Here is an 18,443-nt window from a genome sequence, read left to right as displayed (position 1 = left end):
GTTTGTTTTTTCTAGCTCCAAAACAAGCAGACAAAACATACTGAATTACCTCCCCCCCGCCATTAGTTCTGTCAGACTGAGGCACGGAAAGGCGACCACCCTCTGCGATAAGAAGCAGTGAATGCACATTGTGAACAGGTTGTAACTTTAGGGTCTGTTACTTCTTCATATGAAAAGCACCCGACCCCCTGCTGACCAGCACGAGTGCAGAAAGAAGGCAGCTGCCGAGCTCAGGGCTGCTCCTCAGCACCCACAACTAGAGGAGACACAGCAGCTGAAGAGATAAAGATGACCTGTCAAAAAAACAACCAACCAAAACCCAAAAACAGAGCAGAAAAAACCCCACAAACAAAACAAAATTTAAAAACCCACACCCAAAAAACCCAAACAAACCCCCCAAACATCCTCCCCCCTAACTAAATTATTCGATTTAAAGTAATACTGGCATCCACCTAAAGTCAATCTCTCCTTAAAGAGGGAAAGGACTGCAACAATAATAGGTTAAAGTAATATATTCGTTGTAGCATTTTATTTTTTGGACATAAATGAGACCACAACATCAAGGAACAGATTAAAAAAATTCGTATGTACCCACTCAGAGTCAACACTTAATTTTTGAGGAGAAAATTACCACCTATGTGTGAAAAGGCCAGTACAATTGAACGAGTCCTTAAAAGGACTTCAAGTGGGCTTGATTTCTACTCGAATTTTTGAATTAGCATTGCATTTATCATAGTGATGTCCTTAACAGATCCCATTAATTCTACACGAGGAAGCATAATCATGGAGCCATTAGGTAGCACGTACAGAAAACACCCAGGCCCCCTGCCTTTTTGTGGCTAGAAACAGATGCAAGATGCTTTTTGAGCTGTGCTTGAATCACATCTTCACAGCTGCTCTTCCCACGGTCCCGAGAGACAAGGATTCTGCTCTCACTGCCCAATACCTTCTTTTTTGCCCATTTATCTATCATGGCTAAATTATGTCCTTGTGACTTTCCCTCCTCCCCCTCAAGACTCCAGCTTCTTCATTACCCTGCAGTCACTTCTCAGGGCCTCAATAATTTCAAGGTGGCAAGGATTTTCGTTCCCAGGGGGTGGGGGGCAGGGGAGAAGCAGAGGAAATAGATTTTAATCTTTATTTGGGGACCAAAAAAATCTATTCTTGTCCTGCAGGAACTGCAAACACCAAATTACTAAGAGCAAGAGTTCATCTAATTCAACAGCTAACTGGATTTGTTTTGCTGCTACCATATCTTATTTAATAAAGATAAGCTAAAAAAAATGTAACACTCTGCAGATAAAACATTGTCACAAACTCTAGCTACTGCACTAGAAAAATTTGCTGTAATATGAACTGTGTTGTAGACTTAGAGACAAAAAAAAAAAAAAGGACAATGAATCTACCTTAAACTCTGGCAGAAAAACAGAGAATTAGGCTTAATGCAGTGAGACGTAAACAGCTTTTGACAGGAAATGATCTGACAAACCAGCACACTGGGGTTCATTAATAAATTCCTTTCCTCTGACAGCTATTTTAAAGCTATATATGGATACATTCACGTATTTAACACACATCAAGGACATGTCTAACTGTCCATCAGTTGGTCAAAACATACGCACAAACTTTACATAGAAGCAAAAATCATGGTGGGAGAAGGCAGTAAATTTATAGCTATTGCAGTAGATTTGAAGAGACACAATGCTGCAAACTACCTTGCTAGAATCAACAAAGATCACTTTTACTGACAAAACCTGAAGAACTCAAAGTCTTATTCAGGAAGAGCATCATATCCTGTTATCAGGAAAATCAATTTGCAAGCACTATTTCCATAGCAAACAAGCTTTTAAATAAAACAAAACTGGTAAAGCTGTATACAGAATTCCTGGATACTAAATCCTGTGGGTTTTATCTAGAAGCCTAAGAAATCAGACAAGCCTAGAAAAACAGAATGAAAATCCAAACCCCAGATGACTGGAGAAACAGCTAGTGCTATTACAGGTTTAAGGTGTGGTGTTCCAGAAAAGCAAGATAGGTTAGAAGCGGAGTCCTATATGTGACCTTCAACCATCACACATTTATCCACCCATCTGCAAGTCAATACCTGGGAGATTTTCAAATAAAAAACAGTGCCAGTTAATTCTCTGTCCATATGTGCAGTGCTTGCTTATTAGTCAAATCCTGCTGTTCTTTGGGACTGCTGGCGGTTGTACATTTTAGTCCTAGGGTAGCTCTATACTGCTGAGATTACTGTCTGCCTTTCTGACCTGGGAAAGTAAACCTAACTGGTGGTCAGGCATTAGGTAAGTAATTAACTCCAGCATCCTCTGGGAGCCACAATGAATAGGCAATCAACATACCAAAACAATACTCTACCTCATGACAACACACAGAGCTGCTCATTTTGCAAGCAGCTATTGTTAAGAAAACTACATCGAGACTAATTAAATTGTGATTTTTCTGTAAGGAGCTCCAAGAAGTCCTGTGTCTTCGCCACAGAGGGAAGCTGTTTTAAGTAGTTTTAAAAGGCATATGTTACAGTCACTGTATAGTATTAATGTATTTTTAATAGCTGTCTACTTAAAAAATAGAGTTTCAGAGGCAATCACTTTCTGTTAGTACTGAGGGAATAACAGTTTAATGATTATTGTTATCCCAAATTCCTGAGGGATCAGAGACAAATTCAGCTGAAAGTCTTGATGTCATTATTTGATGGTCTTTTACAATGAATCACAGTACATCAGCACTACAGTAATACAACATAACAATGGGTAATACGTTCCCCTGTGTCAGTTTACTCAGTGGTGAACAATACACAAGAAACCATCCACCAACAGTTTACAGGTCTGACTTTCACAGCACAACACACCATGCCAGTCAGCAGAACACACAGCTGGGCAGCAGAACCATCTTGAATACTTCTGCAGGTGCTTTCCACTCAGAGCTGAGGAGCTCATTTTATTTCAATACCTGGATTAATTATGCTTCACACCAGCAAACTACTTTCCCCAGTAACAGCAAAGAAAGTTTCCATGTTCCTTAAATCCATTTGCCAGGATGCTTTACATGTTCTGACCACTACTTAGAATAATGGTAGTGCTATGTTTTAATGGGATTTAACATGAGTCAGTTAAATCTGCATGTAATTTATCACTTACACTTTCCCTTCCTGTCCCTAAATCAGTAGAAAATGAAATTCCAGTAACAGTTTTACTTCACCCAAAAGCAAGACTAAATAAAAAGTTAGCAAAACCATTTCTGTTGTTCTAGATGTGCCAGTCAGAATAATTGCATTATTGAATTTTTTCCTTCCTGTAAATATCAGGACCTAAGAAAAATACTCAAACTCTGCCTTAATTGTAGTGGCAGAGCCCCCCAGCCTTAAACTTTCAATACTCCTATATTTCACCCTGAAAACACACTAAGGAGGCTCCATTCATTTACAAACTTTGTTCTCCATTCCCCAAAATCTAGTCAATGCAGACTGTAGCTAAAGCAGCACAGAAGCTGCAGATGAGAGACATTCTTCTTTGCTTCAAATACACTGTAGTAAGACAGTACTCATTATTATCTACCGTGGACAAAAAAACCCACAGGATAAAGCTAAAAATCTAAGGAACTATAACTCTAAATTTGATGCACACACACAAATGCCGTCAGTGTGATTCAGTCTTACACAACTAAAATACATCGTGCAGCTTTGTTCACTACTCTACCTCAATGTAGCTGGCTAATGTAAGTCTATCAAACAAAATTATCTGATGCAAGCAATAAGTCCTAATGCAGTAAGACCAGAATATATCAGCAGTCAGCTGTCAGACTATCAGTGCCTCCCCAGAAAGGTCTATGCAGAGCTAAAAAAAAAAAAAAAACTAGAAAAAGGATTACAAGTGGAGGTAAGATCCCCTGGCCTTATATGTTGCTTTAGGTAATTGTATCATGTCATCCTATTCATAAATTTATTGAATCAAACAGCAACGGCCATGCTTGTCCCTCTCACACTTAGTGGACAATTATTTCAGAACCCTCATGTCCTGGTGCAAATGGGAAGCACAGATTTATCTTTCCACTCCATGAAGAAAACACCCCTGACTTATTTAGAAGACAATACAGGCTTTTCAGTCTTCCTGTTACTAAGGCAAGTAAGTCATACTCTTTCAGTCCCACAAACACAAAGCAAGCTCTCACATTCTATTCTACTAGCCTCTCTCCCCATGTGATCCCATATGAACACTGATGACCATAAAAGCACACAGTATTCCAGATGAAATCTAACCAGGACATTGTACAATAGTGTGAAATCTTCCCAAATTCAGTTCAAAATTACTTCCTTTATATATATTCAGATATTTGATTTTCACAGCTGCACTAGACTGGTCCTTGCAAAAACCATCTGATCCTGAAAGTGCAGTCAGCTCCTTCCCTACATTCCGACTCCATAGCTTACAGCAGACATTTCCACTACTGGTCCTCCAGCACAAAATGCTGCATGTTGCTATCTAATTTCATACTTTTTTAATTCTAGTCCTCAAGATCATCGAGTCACTTCAACAGTTTCCCAATGCTGTTTCAAACTGGATGTCTTCCAAACTTGAATCACCTACAGTAAATTTATCACAGTGTCATGTATGAGAAGTTTAAAAAGATTTGTCCACAAAACCTAAACCTGAGGACTCTATTGATAACCTCTGCTCCCATTTGATATTATTACTCATTTTAGTCCAACCGACATCTTCCCCTCTTTAAACAATTTCCTAGTTAACTTGCAATTCTTGTCCTTGTACCTGTTGTCTTAGTGGCATCACAAGAAACATTTTACTAAAATACAGACAAGTAAGATTTACAGCATTGCTCCTAACAGCTAAATCTTGTTCCTACAGCAGATATAATTAAACAGCACCACATGTGACTATTAATCATTAGGGGTTAATATCACCCACAGGAACAAGCTCCTGTGACTACTGAGGTGGGGACACCTGAATGCCCTGACTTGCTGAGATTATAATCATTCACTTTGCAGGCTGGGTGGTGTAGATGACCTGCCTACGCAGTAGCAGGCAGTCAGCTGGAAAAACCCATTAATGACCAGGGCACCAGATGTCGTCCAAGGTGATGCTGCCACTCTTCTCTTTCCACGATTCACAATGTACCCACAGTTCATGCAAAAATTAAAATCTTTCAGCAGGTTTAACATCTTCCAAGTCAGATACTGAAGGCAAAGGATGTCCAAACAACTAACCTAAGACAGGTGTTAAGAATGATGAAGCTTTGAACCCAAAGAAATGACACGGTATAAATTTGTTTTCTCTTTTTATTAGAAGGAGAAAGACTTCATGTAGTGAAAGCTGATATTATTATTGAAATTTTCTATGGTATTTACATGTATGCATAAGGCATGGCAGGAGACTTCAGCTGCAAACTAAAATACGACTTTCTACCAAGTATCTCTGCAGCTAGCTCTAGGTCCTGCACAGAGGAAAAGGGCATTATATGTATTGCATTAGTAAATAATGTATATAACATAAATAGTATCTGCTGTATACGTTGTCTTTTTCCTATCCCCTTTTTAACCCTCAGTCTCAGGAGTCTCTGTGCACTACCAAGCCTTGGACTACTTGCTGCTCTAATAACTCCTTACTATAGACCGTGGAGCCTTCATGGTCCCTGTTGCTTACAAATGACTCTGCCTCTTCTTTGATAGGTGCTACTCATGCGTTATTTGCACCTTGCACAATATACTTACTTCATCAGCATGGTGCTGTCTCACTTGTCTCTCCGTCCCATCCTACCGCACAAATCTGTGAATGACTGAGATGGTAAGGCTAATAATTTGAAAACTTTACGTAAGTATTCAGAACCATCCTCTATTATCTTCAGAGCTAACCATGAAAACTGGGGAGAGGGAAATACATTTGCTTGAGACCTCTGTATGACTTTCTCATATAAGGTAATTATCATCATCCTAAACTTGGGCCACTGGTCCTCCTCAAAGAATGTCTATCTAAACTAGAGAAGAGCCAGTGCCTTCAGTTTAGACTGCATCTGGGAGAAAAATGGGACTATAAGGAAGAACATGGTCTAAGAATTATCATTATGTTCAAGAAGTGTTTCTTCTAAAATAAAGCAATACCCTTCACATGCAATCTGTTTTGGCTAACTACAATCCAGATTATGATCATTACGTAGTAACAACCTGAGCTCTTTGAGAGGTCTGAAGTAATGGTACATTGTTTCTGAAGGTACAGTCAGACTACTCTGCAGAGATCAAGGATGAAAACATTATTAAGCAAAGCCATAGATACTAGCATGAGTGTTAATGTGCTGCACTCTAAGAGAGCTCCACCTTGAGATTCATAACGTGCCTTCACACACCTTGCTTCAGTTGACACAGAAGGTGTATAGCACTTTTTTGCCCTCAGAGATATAAGCTCTTGAGGGGAAAAAGCCACGAAGACAGGTAAGATGCAAAGGTAACTAAGCATGTAGTTTGTCTGTTCTCCCAAAAACCAATGAATTAACATAGAAAGGAACAGGTTGGTTGTAGATCCAAAGGTGTCCTCACAAGTGATGAAAATACTGACTTGAGATACCTATGACAATCTTACTAGGACTCTACAAGAAAGGCCCAGGATAACACTGAAGATTATCAAGATGATAGTTAATAGAAATTGAACCTGGGTGGATTTTGAAGAATTCCCTTCAGCTTGAACAGTCTATTATAAAGGGATAAGGACCTGCAATAACAACTCAGATGGTACAAACATGAAGTCAAGAATGTAATCCACTTGAATAAGAGCATCTAATGGAACTGTTTTCAGTAAGGGCAACAACAGGCCCTCTCCAGAGATGCTTGGAGTACCGTGACAGTAGAGAGTACAGTAGTGGGATAGAGTACCCTAAGGGAAACAGATCTGGCAGAAAAGAACAGATACTGTGAAATCAGAAGTCAAAAAGGTTTTAAAAAGGCATAAACAATCAGGGTCATGCATAATCTATCCATCTTTCCGTGTGAATTACTCAAACCACAGCAAGTTATATTCTTTATTTTCCTGTTTCATAGAATCAGTAAGATGCCCAACAAGGAAACCCTGGCCACTTCCAAAACCAAGGCCCAGTGACTTTGCAGCTATGTCCAGACCTTGAAAGCAACCTCAGAGGTGTCCCTTCCAATTCTCACCTTGAAGCGAATGTGACTGTTCCTAAAACAATGTCAGAAGGTAGGCCGTGGCAAGGCAATCTGATGCCGGCCTGAGACACCAAGCCCAAGTTCAGCTAACTTTCCAAGAAGTGAAAAGGTAGTAAAATATTGTCTTGTAACATATGGACAGAAATAACCAAATATAACATCTTCTGGGCTAAAAAGCTATTAAGTATACACAACTATGTCCAAGGACATTAAAATAAGTCCCAAACTTGCATTTCCAATGACATTTGAAAAAGAACCACAAAACAGACTTCTACTTGAGCCAGGACCCAGCTGGTTGACAGATGAACATGTTCTAGCTCTCTGTGCTCAGAATAGCTCATCTTCCTACTGAAGTACTACAAAGGGGCTGTAAAGCACTACCTCTCTCACTCCAGAAGAAAATTCTGTGTTTTTAACAGGGTCCTTATAGTATCAGTTTTCCACCTTCAGAGCCAGTTGTGAAGAGCTGATACGAACAATATTATTCCCCTTTTACAGTTTGAGAAATTGATTCAAAGGATGAAACAACTTGCTGAAAGCACGAACTCTTCAGCATTGATCAAATATACAACCCACATACGCACCCCAGGTAATGCATGCTGGTCACTCCACATTTCTGAAGCCTGTTAGGCATTGCTGCTCTAGGCCATCGGTTTCCAAATGGGTGGTACAGACACTCATAGCAGCAGACGTGCTAGTTCTCACAGAAAGCACTGCTATTGCTGTCATCAAGTTAGCACAGCACAACTGAAGCCTCATTCCATGGTGACCACAGATCTCTCATTCCAAATACGATTTCTGCATTTGGGCGACCCAGAAAGGGATTCTGAACATTCCAAAATTTCATTTTTCCGTTTTCAAAGAGTCTGTTCCCTGTTTCTTTTTGTTTTTATTTTGAATGCTCTGCTGCCTTGAACTCTCCACAAACTTTTGTGTTGGCTGGATTCCTGTGTGATAACCTGCTGCTCAAGAGTGAAAACAACCACCATATTTTCCTTAACAACACTGCATCCTCAAGAAAACTGGAGATGCCTTATTAAACTCACTATCTTCTTCAAAAACTCAGCTGGAACTCTACCTCTTCTCTTTCAGTATCTATCTGAGAGCAGTTCTCCAGAGTATTCAGTGTCATTGTCTTCACAAAAATTGGTGTGGGGCTTTTATTCTGGTGTGTAGTTACAGCCACTGTCCAAAATACTTAAAGCTACAACAAACCTTTGCAAAAATGTGTTTTGATAAGCTAAAAATGTTCTTTTCTGATATCAAGGCAATCATTACCAATAGAATATTTATTTATGGATGTCCATTCATTTTTTAAGTGCTTCAGGTGCTTTAGAAGCAAAAGAAAATTATCATGAGCTTGGTGACATGTAAAGTTAAACAAAGACATTTCCTGTAATGTGCTTAACACCACAAATTACAACTATCAAAAGCACTGGGAATAGAATGTAATACCCTACTGATGGACTTCACTGCCTTTACCACATATGCAAGTTATTTTATGTCCTTTCCACACTGAACTAGGCCCAGAAAGGGAAGAGAGCAGTGGAAAGAAAAATGCATCAGACTGTCAGAATGCAAAGTGAGGAAGTAAAAAATAGATACCGGATCCATATTACGTATTTCTGACCTACTTCTCACCATGACATAGCATTTATGGATCTTATAAGAAATCTGGATGGAACAATACGCAACTTTTTGCTACTGCAAACAGTGGAAAGAAGAGTAGTAGGATAGAGAATTTGTCTGTTTTTCTTTCCTCATATAGACACTTTAAGTATTTAATAACAGTAGTAGTAGCATAGACATAAAATCACCTGCGTGAGCTGAGAGAGGTGAATGAGGCCGAGGCAGAGCTGGAGACTGGCCATTGCCCATCAAAGTCTTCCTGTTGCTTGTTCTACAACTGTGGGCAAAAAGAGAGGAAAGACGACATTAACATCAGAAATACAGTATGTACCACATATGGACATTCTGAGATTCTGCTACTTTATTTCTTCACTTCCCAGTCTCCTATTAAAAATCAGAGCTATTGTTGTTTTTGTGGGCATGTCCAGGAAGTCTACAATCATACTGGATAATGGTAAAGACAGCAGTTTCTAAAGAAAATGCACCACAGATACTTTCCAGGCTTGCACATTTGCTGTTCACTGCAGAGACCAGAGCTCCTCTCTGACTGCAGCTTGTTTCTCTGCCATACACTTTTTATAATATATAAAAATATACAAGCATAATGTGAAAAAACAGTCTCAAGCTTAGAACCACCATTCAATAATTAAACCTGTTTCTGTTGCATGAACTATAGCTCCAAATCACATGCCATGAAAAGCAATGATTTATCATTCTGAGAATGATACAATAATTATAAATCTAATTATTGAGATAAATTTCACATCTGTGCCTTTTGTCAATGGAACAGATGATGCCTAAGAAGATAAATGAATTTTTTTACTCATCCATTTTTCATCTGCAAAGCCACTAATTTCCCATATCACAAGATCATTAGGTGAGATAAATAGTAAATTAACACATCTATTAAACTCGGGAAAGGAGATATTTTTCTTAAATACTTTATACAGTTTTTAAATATTTGTTTGCAGAAGTGTTTTTCCTCTTTCTACTATAATGAATATTCTCAGAAACACGAATCCCCAACACTGCAAACATTCATGCACAAGGAGAATAGTATCTTGAAGCCAAAGAGACCATAACTGTATAAACGTAAGTGCATATGCTAATCTTTACAGCACTGCAATCAGAATTTTCTTCTTTAAACATTCGGAAAAACTCAAAACCACTAAGGTGAAAAATTCAAAGAAAAAGCCATTTCATTAACACAGTAGGTTCCAATGGAAGCAGATTCAGATCGTATTTGTAGATGTCTCCAAAGATGAATTTTGTAACAATATGATCTCTACATAACAGCCAGAAAGCAAGTCTTAATATGGTATAAATCAAATAGAATGCAAAAGAAAGGATGAAGTTTAATAGCATAAACAGCTACGCAAAACAGATTAAAAAGTAATCCAAACTAATACTGAAAACAAGGAAACACAGGAAAACAATGGCAGAGGAAATGTTGAGTATGAAAGCAGTATAGATGACACCTGCAATATGCAAAAAACAGAGTCAAATACTAAGACCAGTCTCCCCTTAAAAAAAATGTTTTGTGATACAGTAGAGTGCCCTTTTAACTGTTTAGTGGGTTAATGCAAAGTTCACTTCTATGAATTGCATGATGAACTGCCATATCACTTGATTATTATAATCAATTAAATAACTCAGGAATATATACTTATCGTTACTCCAGATCTATGTAAGAAAAAGAAAGTATGAAATGATTGCAAAGTCACATTTAGAGCACTGGAAAAGCCAAAACTTTAGACATAACACTCAATTTCTAAGCTGAACAAATAGGGCAAACTTTTAAAATGTGAGATTATATATAATTCTTTTAGGAACCTGTCTAGATTAAGATCAGCTTTCTACAAGTATTTTTAAAGTATTCAGCACTTAATCTACTTTTTAAATGATGGAACTTGAGCAAATATTCCGTATTTTGTTAGATAACAATCTCCAAGTTGTATTGTTTTCCCCTATCTCTAAATTTTGTCCAGCTCAAGAATCATATTTGATCCTCCTCTTATTTAAGAATGGCCAAAATTCTGCCTTTTTGCTTCATGCAATGTCACAGTGGTTTTGGTAACTTTTGTTGTATCATACTGTGACATGCCTCACTTTAGCCGATATAATGCTTTTTCAAAGCTCGAATAAGCGTAGCTTTGCAATTTGCCAACATAAAACTGAAGCCAATAGAAACTTTTGGCATTCATTAGACACTGATTAAAGGGTATATAGATTGCCCCTATCCATGACGATGTGATGATATCACTACAGCATATGTGGTGCAGGTTGGGGTCAAGAGATGCCACGATGTGACTTTAAAGCAGCTTTGCATGGTTAAAGTTCGGTATCTAGAGGATCACCACATTTCCTGCTACAAGGAGGGAACCTGTTTTAAACATCTAATCCCTGGATATGTTCTCAGCAAAACAAACATCAATTTCAACAAATTCTAGGCACTCTTCACTGATTGTGCTACAATGGTTCCAGATACAGGTTTATTGATATAATTTGCCTTTATCCACAGAAATTCAGAGTTTTATCATTTTTTGTCAGAATTTCCGATGTAAATAAATTGACTGCCTGGTATTCATTTTCGCATTAAAACCCAAACTACATATTCTTTAGGTGAAGTTAGTGCAACATCTTTCACAAATCATTATCAAAGATATCAAATTCAAGTTACCTTGATTTTTGGGGGGCTATTTTAAAGAATTATTTCTGGGAAATATGATGGCATTACCTTCAACATCAAGATCTTATGTAATAAGAAAACTTTCCCCCAATTGCCATTAAAAAAAAAAAATCTTTGCTCAGACATGGCTGAGACTGTATGGATAATGTATCCTTCATCACACACAAATGAAATGTTCTATTGAGAAACAAAAAAAATGAAGTCTCCTCTATTTGTCTTATCAATAAGCTAAGACGTAAATCACTGCATGAAAGCACAAATCCATCCTAGAGCTCCTGCTGAAGCTTTGTCTCCTTCATTCTGTTTCACAAAGATTTTGAAATGATGTTATCCATCCAGCATAATCTGTGAAACGCAACTCCTTCCCCAGAATAATACTATTATAGAAGAGGTTCTTTGTGTGTGGTAGAAAAAAATCTTCAGGGAACCTTGAAAGATGATCTAAGCTGCTGGAACACCACAAATGGGAAGCAGTGTCACACTAAGGAAGTATCAAAGCATTACTGACTGAACTGTATTTAGCCTTGAAACAGCAATATTCTGTATACAAAAGAATCTCAGACGTTAAAGCCACTCTGCAGAAAAAAATTGTTCTTCCTAGATCTCTGAACACAAGTAAATTTCCCCTTCTATTGTCTTCATAAAACTATTCTTCTCCCATTCAAATCTGACAAGATAAACCAACTGATAAGAGGCAGCCCTGAAAGAAAGTGTCTTTGTCTGCAGGAAAGTTATAGCAGTGCAGAAGAGTCCACAGGGACTGTAACAGAGGGAAACATAAACCTTGGTAAACCACAGAGCGCTACACCCTCAAAATGCAATTCTCTAAGCCTTGGATTTCATGTTGCGATCAGGTTGCATGCCACAGAGAAGAGTCTACCAAGCCAGGCAACAGATACAACACAGGGTTTAGAGCACTGGAAAAAATAACAACAACAACAAACAATAACAAAACAAAACCAACAATCAACTAAAACCAACTAAAACTAAAAAAACTCATATTTTTCCAAGGAGAGGGAGGGACTAGGGGAGAACAAAGGAAAAAAAAATAAAAGAAACCCCAAAAACTAGTCATGTTCAACAATAGTCAAACTTTATGGTGCACACAAAACTTGAATAAAATAGAAAGTCTATGGTTTTTGCCCTTTGTCTTCTCTGCCCCAGGAAGAACCTTCCTGGACTTTAGTCTGTTGCCAACAACATACGGTGGCAGCCGTCAATGACTACTATCTGGAAGTAGTTGGCACTACACTCAATCAGTAGTGCCCTTGACTACTGGCACTGTTCCTTATCTTGGAATCCAATCCATAATTTCCTATTTGGTTTCCAAATCTGCCTCCTCCCCTCTCACTTCTGCCCCAGTTCTGCCTTACCTCCTGCTCCCCACCACTGACGTTCCTGCCCACTCACGCCTCTCCTCCCTATTCCGGATTTCTCACCATGTCTCGCTGCTGGGGAATTCCTCCTTCATCCCAGCCCCAACACACTAACCTCTGAGTCACTTCTCCAGCTGTTACAGGTGATCAACACTTCCCATGAGACACACTTATGTTAAACCAAATATAGGACACTACATAAAAAGTACTTTGTGCTCAGCTTTATCAATCACAAAGGAAGGGTGAACTACAGCTGCTGAAAGATGCAATCCAGTTGCATGAAGGCTGATCATCTTGCTCCTTAAATAGGCACAGTTCTTCCCCCTTAAACAGGCACAATTCTTCCCATATGAGGCAAAAGCCATTCAGGTAGAGATTATGGCCACTGCTAGATTGAAGCCAGCAAAGCACAAGACAAAACTACTATTACAGGAGTATAGCAATTGAAATAGAACTGCTCTCCAGAAGCTCTTGAGAACACTTAATAGAACAAAAAGTTGAAGCAGAAATCCAGTTCTAGGACAAGCAGTACTTCATCCAGAGCTGAAATATTAAATGTAGGTTTCCTGATAAGAGTAATCAAAAAATGGCAAAAATTGCAGAGGTATGCACTGAAATGGAAGTTTCCTCCTCAGAACAAGGGCTAATATATGAGCAAATTACTAGCAGTAAAGGTTAATTGCTTTAAAAAAAAAAAAGGGAAAAAAGGCTATATTGACAGAGATTACCACTTGCCATGCTTTTCATGGGAAATTTGGCATCTGCTTTAATAATTTACAGTGATTTCATTTCAACATCCTCAATTATTAATATCTACACTTATAATGAAGACAGATTTGGACTGTAAGCTATTATGACAGTTGACCACCTTTCACGGGTCATGCTGAGCACTGCTCCACAACACAGATTCTTATTAGCTGAAGGTAAACATTAAAAGGGGACTCCTCGTATTTTAAGAGAGACTGCAAACAAAATGTTTCATTTGCTAATACAAGTGCAGAGAAATTATTCTATTGCCATACCCAGAATGAAAAGCCTGACTATGTAGACACTGGAGACACTAATAATGCAAGACCAGCACTCCTATAACAGCTCTAGGGATAGAAAAGGTGGTTATAATTTCTCTGGTGTTGAAACTGCATAGTTGAAAACTAACTCAGTAGGAACATGCTGTCCCTAGCAAGACTTCAGATGTGGCCACTTTGTTTATACAGGAAAGTTAAATTTGAGTTATATTTCAGTTATATTTAACTTGTTATGAAGGTAGCTAACCTATGACTTCATAATTATTTATTATCTTCATAAATAGCAACACTGAGGAGTCAGCAGCGCAGAAAGTATTGACTTAAAAATTGTAACATTTAAAGTGAGGAATTTAGCTTGTTTTGTTTGAGTTTTGCTTTTTTTTTTTTAAAGAAAAATAGGCATTTTGCATTAAAAAACAGTTTGTGAGCATTTCCAAGCTCTCCAGAATCCAGGCAAATTCTGTGGGACATTAACTCGAATGAATGCAAAAACCCGCTGCCATGAAGAGATGACGCACATCAATACTGCAGCAGCTTCCTTGTCAAAAGGAGTCTTTAAGCTTGTATTTGATGAAACAGCTCCTGACCTAGAAAGTCGGAGTAACACATGGCCTGCAGTTAATGATAGTTTCACACCTAGATCACTTTATAAAAGAAAATGAATCAACCAAGAATGTTCCTCTCTAAATACAGTGGAATTAGGTTTACATGAGCAAAATCCACAGGCTCCATTCAGTGCTATTTGCTGCTGCCATGTTCTACCGTATAGCTAAGTGAGACTGAAGAGTTAGAAAGCAGAGGTTTATGATTTTGAAATATTTCCTAGACTGAAGTAGGTAAATTCTCAAGGTCCTGCAATCAGAGAAACGTGCAAACCCTCTGAATGTGAATAACATATACCATCAGTAACACCCAGAATCTTCTTTCTGTTCTTTCAATGCCTTTCAGTGTTCCACATTCATATCCATTTAGTATCACCTAGAATTATTTTCTGATACATTTTTACTAGACTATATATCTGCATATAAACTCTCGAGATCTGGTGCATACATATCTGTATGTATGAGCATATACAAATAAACATTTGCATTTACATGAATAAAATAGATATATATATTTATATAATGACATATATATAATCCTATATCTAAAACATTATACATATAGCCAAGCATTCTATTTATTATCTATCCCACTCTCCATGAGAAATTATTCCATATCATTCTTTAATGAATGGGGGAAAAAAGGGTCTTGAGATTTAAATTGTAACTGTTGTAATTCAGGGATTCAGGCTTCAGTCTTCATTTAAGATTTAGTCAATTAAATGAGGCCAGCTTTAGTCTGAATAAATGAAAGTGCTATCCAAACACCATGAACACAACACAGCAAGATGAAGTATGCAGCTGCTTGCAGCCCTAGTTTGGCAGAATTTGTCCTGAATCTTTGCAACACTACAGTGAGCGTTTCAGTTCTGGCTATTGGCCAGGTATGCATGGACAGTCAGTAAGCTAAGGGTCCTCTCCAGGTACTCACATTTGTGTCCAACACCTCTTTCCCCTGCCATTACTACCATCTGCCAGTATGCCACCGTAACCTCACAGTTCCTGTACGATACAAAAGAGAAGACCTCAGGCTTTTTCTTCATCCTTCTCAAAAAAAAGAAAAAATCCACAAGGAAAATAAAACTTAGAACGCAACCAACTGGACACATCATCACCCTCTGTTTGGACTGCCTGAGGGGTTCAAATGCATGCAAAACAGCATCACTGCAAAAATATCTGCCATGAAAAAAACTACAAAAAAAACAACAACACATACCACAGAACTGCAAAAGTATTGGAAAAATCTCTGCTGTTCAGACCTGAGGAAGATTGTCACAAACACAGATTTATTATGCTGTAAAAGGCCTTTCAATGTCCATCCTTCCAGTGTATTACAAAATAAATAAACAGGCCCTTCATTTAGCTTTCTCAACTGCACTTGCTAGTTAGATATGTATTCAGCTCAGTGACTGCTTTCACTTTTACTCCAAGCAATTTTGATCCATAATTTCTCTTCTTCATGGTATATTTCGTATCTGTTCTGTTCCTTCCTAAAACAACTGATTCAGTTTTTACTTGCTATAGAGATATTTAATTACGTAACATGAAAAAGAGTATTAAGCTACCTACTAAATTCATAGTCATACCATAAACCAGCTGCACGCAAGAAAAAGTCTGTGATGCAAAGAAAGCGGGCAGGCAGCAGAGAGCAGACAAAAAGAACAATCAGGATCATGAACCAGCCCACTGCACAATTCTGCTTCATTATCCACAAGCTGCAGGTTTTCTATCTTCGTATCATACAACCTATTGAGAACATGCTGATGGGATCATTTAAATCCTACTGCTTCTTGAATATCTTTTTTTAATCTTATTTGTGTTCTGGTAAGGGACATAAGCCAAGTTATTAGATAAACAGCACGTTTGCTCTCATACTGAGATACTTAACTAAATTCTTTGATGCACAAATATTACTCTTTCAAAATAGAAGATAAGCAGGAAGCTAGTACCATAAATAGAGGAAAAATATACAGGGTGGGCTTAAATCATCACTAAGTAGGATTATCTTTATGTAATTCAGGAGATGCAAAAAAAAGGTAGAAGCACCTCCCTTGGGAAAAAGAAAAAAAAATTAGCAGGACTCACAGTGATGGGTTTAAATTATTTAACAAATGCTACCTCAAAAAGATAAAAGTGTCATATATCACACTTGCGATGATCAAAGTCAACAATTCGGAGACGTTTTCCAAATGAAGTAGGCCTTGATTTGCACAGTAGGTAACCCCTCAAAACCATCTGCACTAGACAGGAAATACCTTATTTATTGGAGCACATGTCCATCACGGCTGCAGTACAGACAGGCGTCTAAAACACAGGTCCCACTCTGCTTTGGGCCATGCCCAGGAGTTCTGCATTAACATCAATCACTCCAGATGCTGATGCTAGCCTATAAATTCCTGGTGCATCTCCTGGGACAAGAGGATGCTGCCAGATGTTTCTTGTCATGTCGGGGTGGTCAGGCTGGGGGCAGAATGTTTCTCACTCTGCCCCTTTGCTTGTTGTTAAGAGCTTGCAAGGACCTGGGGGAGCATGGGGAGGCGATTCAGTGCTGTCAGATGCCATTCACTACTGCTGCTCCCTCCAGAGCCTCCGCTCCACCTCAGGCTGGTGTGCTATCCACCACGCTGTACCACTGACACTGTCACAGGTGGTGCTTGTCACTGGCTCTGTCCCCAGTCTGGGAGACAGGTTGGTGCCTTATGGCTGTTGTTGCTGCTCACAAGACCAAGAAGACAAACTTAGGCAAAGAGGTAGCTGAGGGGTCTCCTCCTCACCCTTTCACTGGCAGCTGGGGTTATAGAGCAAGAGCCTTTTCTACACTTAAACTGAACAGAGCAGCCCACGTACTGGCATCTTATACTCAGTCCAGACCTTCAAAACCCCAAACAAAACCAATAAATAAACAGGTCCTGTTCCAGCCATATTTCCTTTGAACAATGTCTATTTGGACTCAAGAACCAACCACAGCCAGTTCCCCAGGTCATTTCAGTACTGCAAGGGAGCCAAGCACATACCCTGAGCTTTCTGTAACTCTGGATGAAACCGAGGTCCGCATAGTTAAGCATTAAGACAAAACATGGGAGTGTCTCCAAACTACAGACAGAGGACCTGTTTATCCAGATACCTAGCACAGCGAAACCCTGTTCACCTTCTCTTCAGCGTTCTCATTCTGTTTTCCACTTAATCTATCACGTTCTGGTCTTCTTTTCTTTTTCCTTGCTGGTGGTTGTTGCCAACAACCGCAGCTCTAAGAAGCACTCTTCAAAACTCAACATATTTCACAGAATTAGTGGGCAAGGACAATAAGCCAGAGGGACCACCACGTAGCACTGAAAGCATTCCCCAAATACGACAAAGAGTAGCTTTAGGAAGCATTTCTCTTGGCCAAAAAAGTGTGCATGGTGTCAATACTCAATAAAGCCTCAAGGGGTTAAAGCCTGCCACGGTCTGCAATTATCATGTGGTTATACGACTGATCCGTTCCTGTCCAGTTGGGGGAAGGAAGAAGAAACAATTTAGTCTGCTTTGCTTCTTACTACAAAAGTTGTGCTTCGTCTTCCTTTTCACCTCCTCAACTTGTTTGTACTTGTAAAAATAATTTATGTTGCCAAGGCCACTTTCACATAAAAAGCAGCAGAAGCTTATTAAAACAAAAATCTACACAATATCCTTTATCACACTGTGGCAGAATGCAAACCCCCCTCTCTACCCCCCTCCTCCTTCAGTATGGAGGCAGTAGGCACATCTCCCTCTCTGCTACTTGAGGCTAACAGCTTCTTTTGTTTGGCCCAGAGCACCCTGGCCAGGGCCATTAGAAGAGATTGCAGGGGCCAGTGAGCCGCTGGGCACCTGTGACCAGTGTGGGGGATGTTTGGAGGCTTCAGGGGCACCCCACACACGGTGTGGGGGTGCAGAGAAGCTTCTAGAATGCCTACA

At 39.0% G+C, this 18,443-nt stretch overlaps 1 protein-coding gene across 17 annotated transcripts in view; it reads right to left on the bottom strand.

Moving 5' to 3' along the window:
- Positions 1–18,443, bottom strand: part of MAST4 (microtubule associated serine/threonine kinase family member 4) — a 313,227-nt gene that overhangs the window by 68,704 nt on the left and 226,080 nt on the right. For all 17 annotated transcript variants that reach the window (XM_065860149.2, XM_065860150.2, XM_071802651.1 and 14 more), the window contains one exon: positions 9,004–9,092. In XM_065860149.2, the coding sequence (XP_065716221.1) occupies positions 9,004–9,092 (89 nt within the window). The remainder of the gene's footprint in view (positions 1–9,003; positions 9,093–18,443) is intronic.

This window comes from Patagioenas fasciata, chromosome Z (genome assembly GCF_037038585.1).
Source record: "Patagioenas fasciata isolate bPatFas1 chromosome Z, bPatFas1.hap1, whole genome shotgun sequence".
Taxonomy (NCBI): domain Eukaryota; kingdom Metazoa; phylum Chordata; class Aves; order Columbiformes; family Columbidae; genus Patagioenas; species Patagioenas fasciata.
Note: the sequence above shows the minus strand (reverse complement) of the source record. Positions and strands in the feature narration are given on the sequence as shown.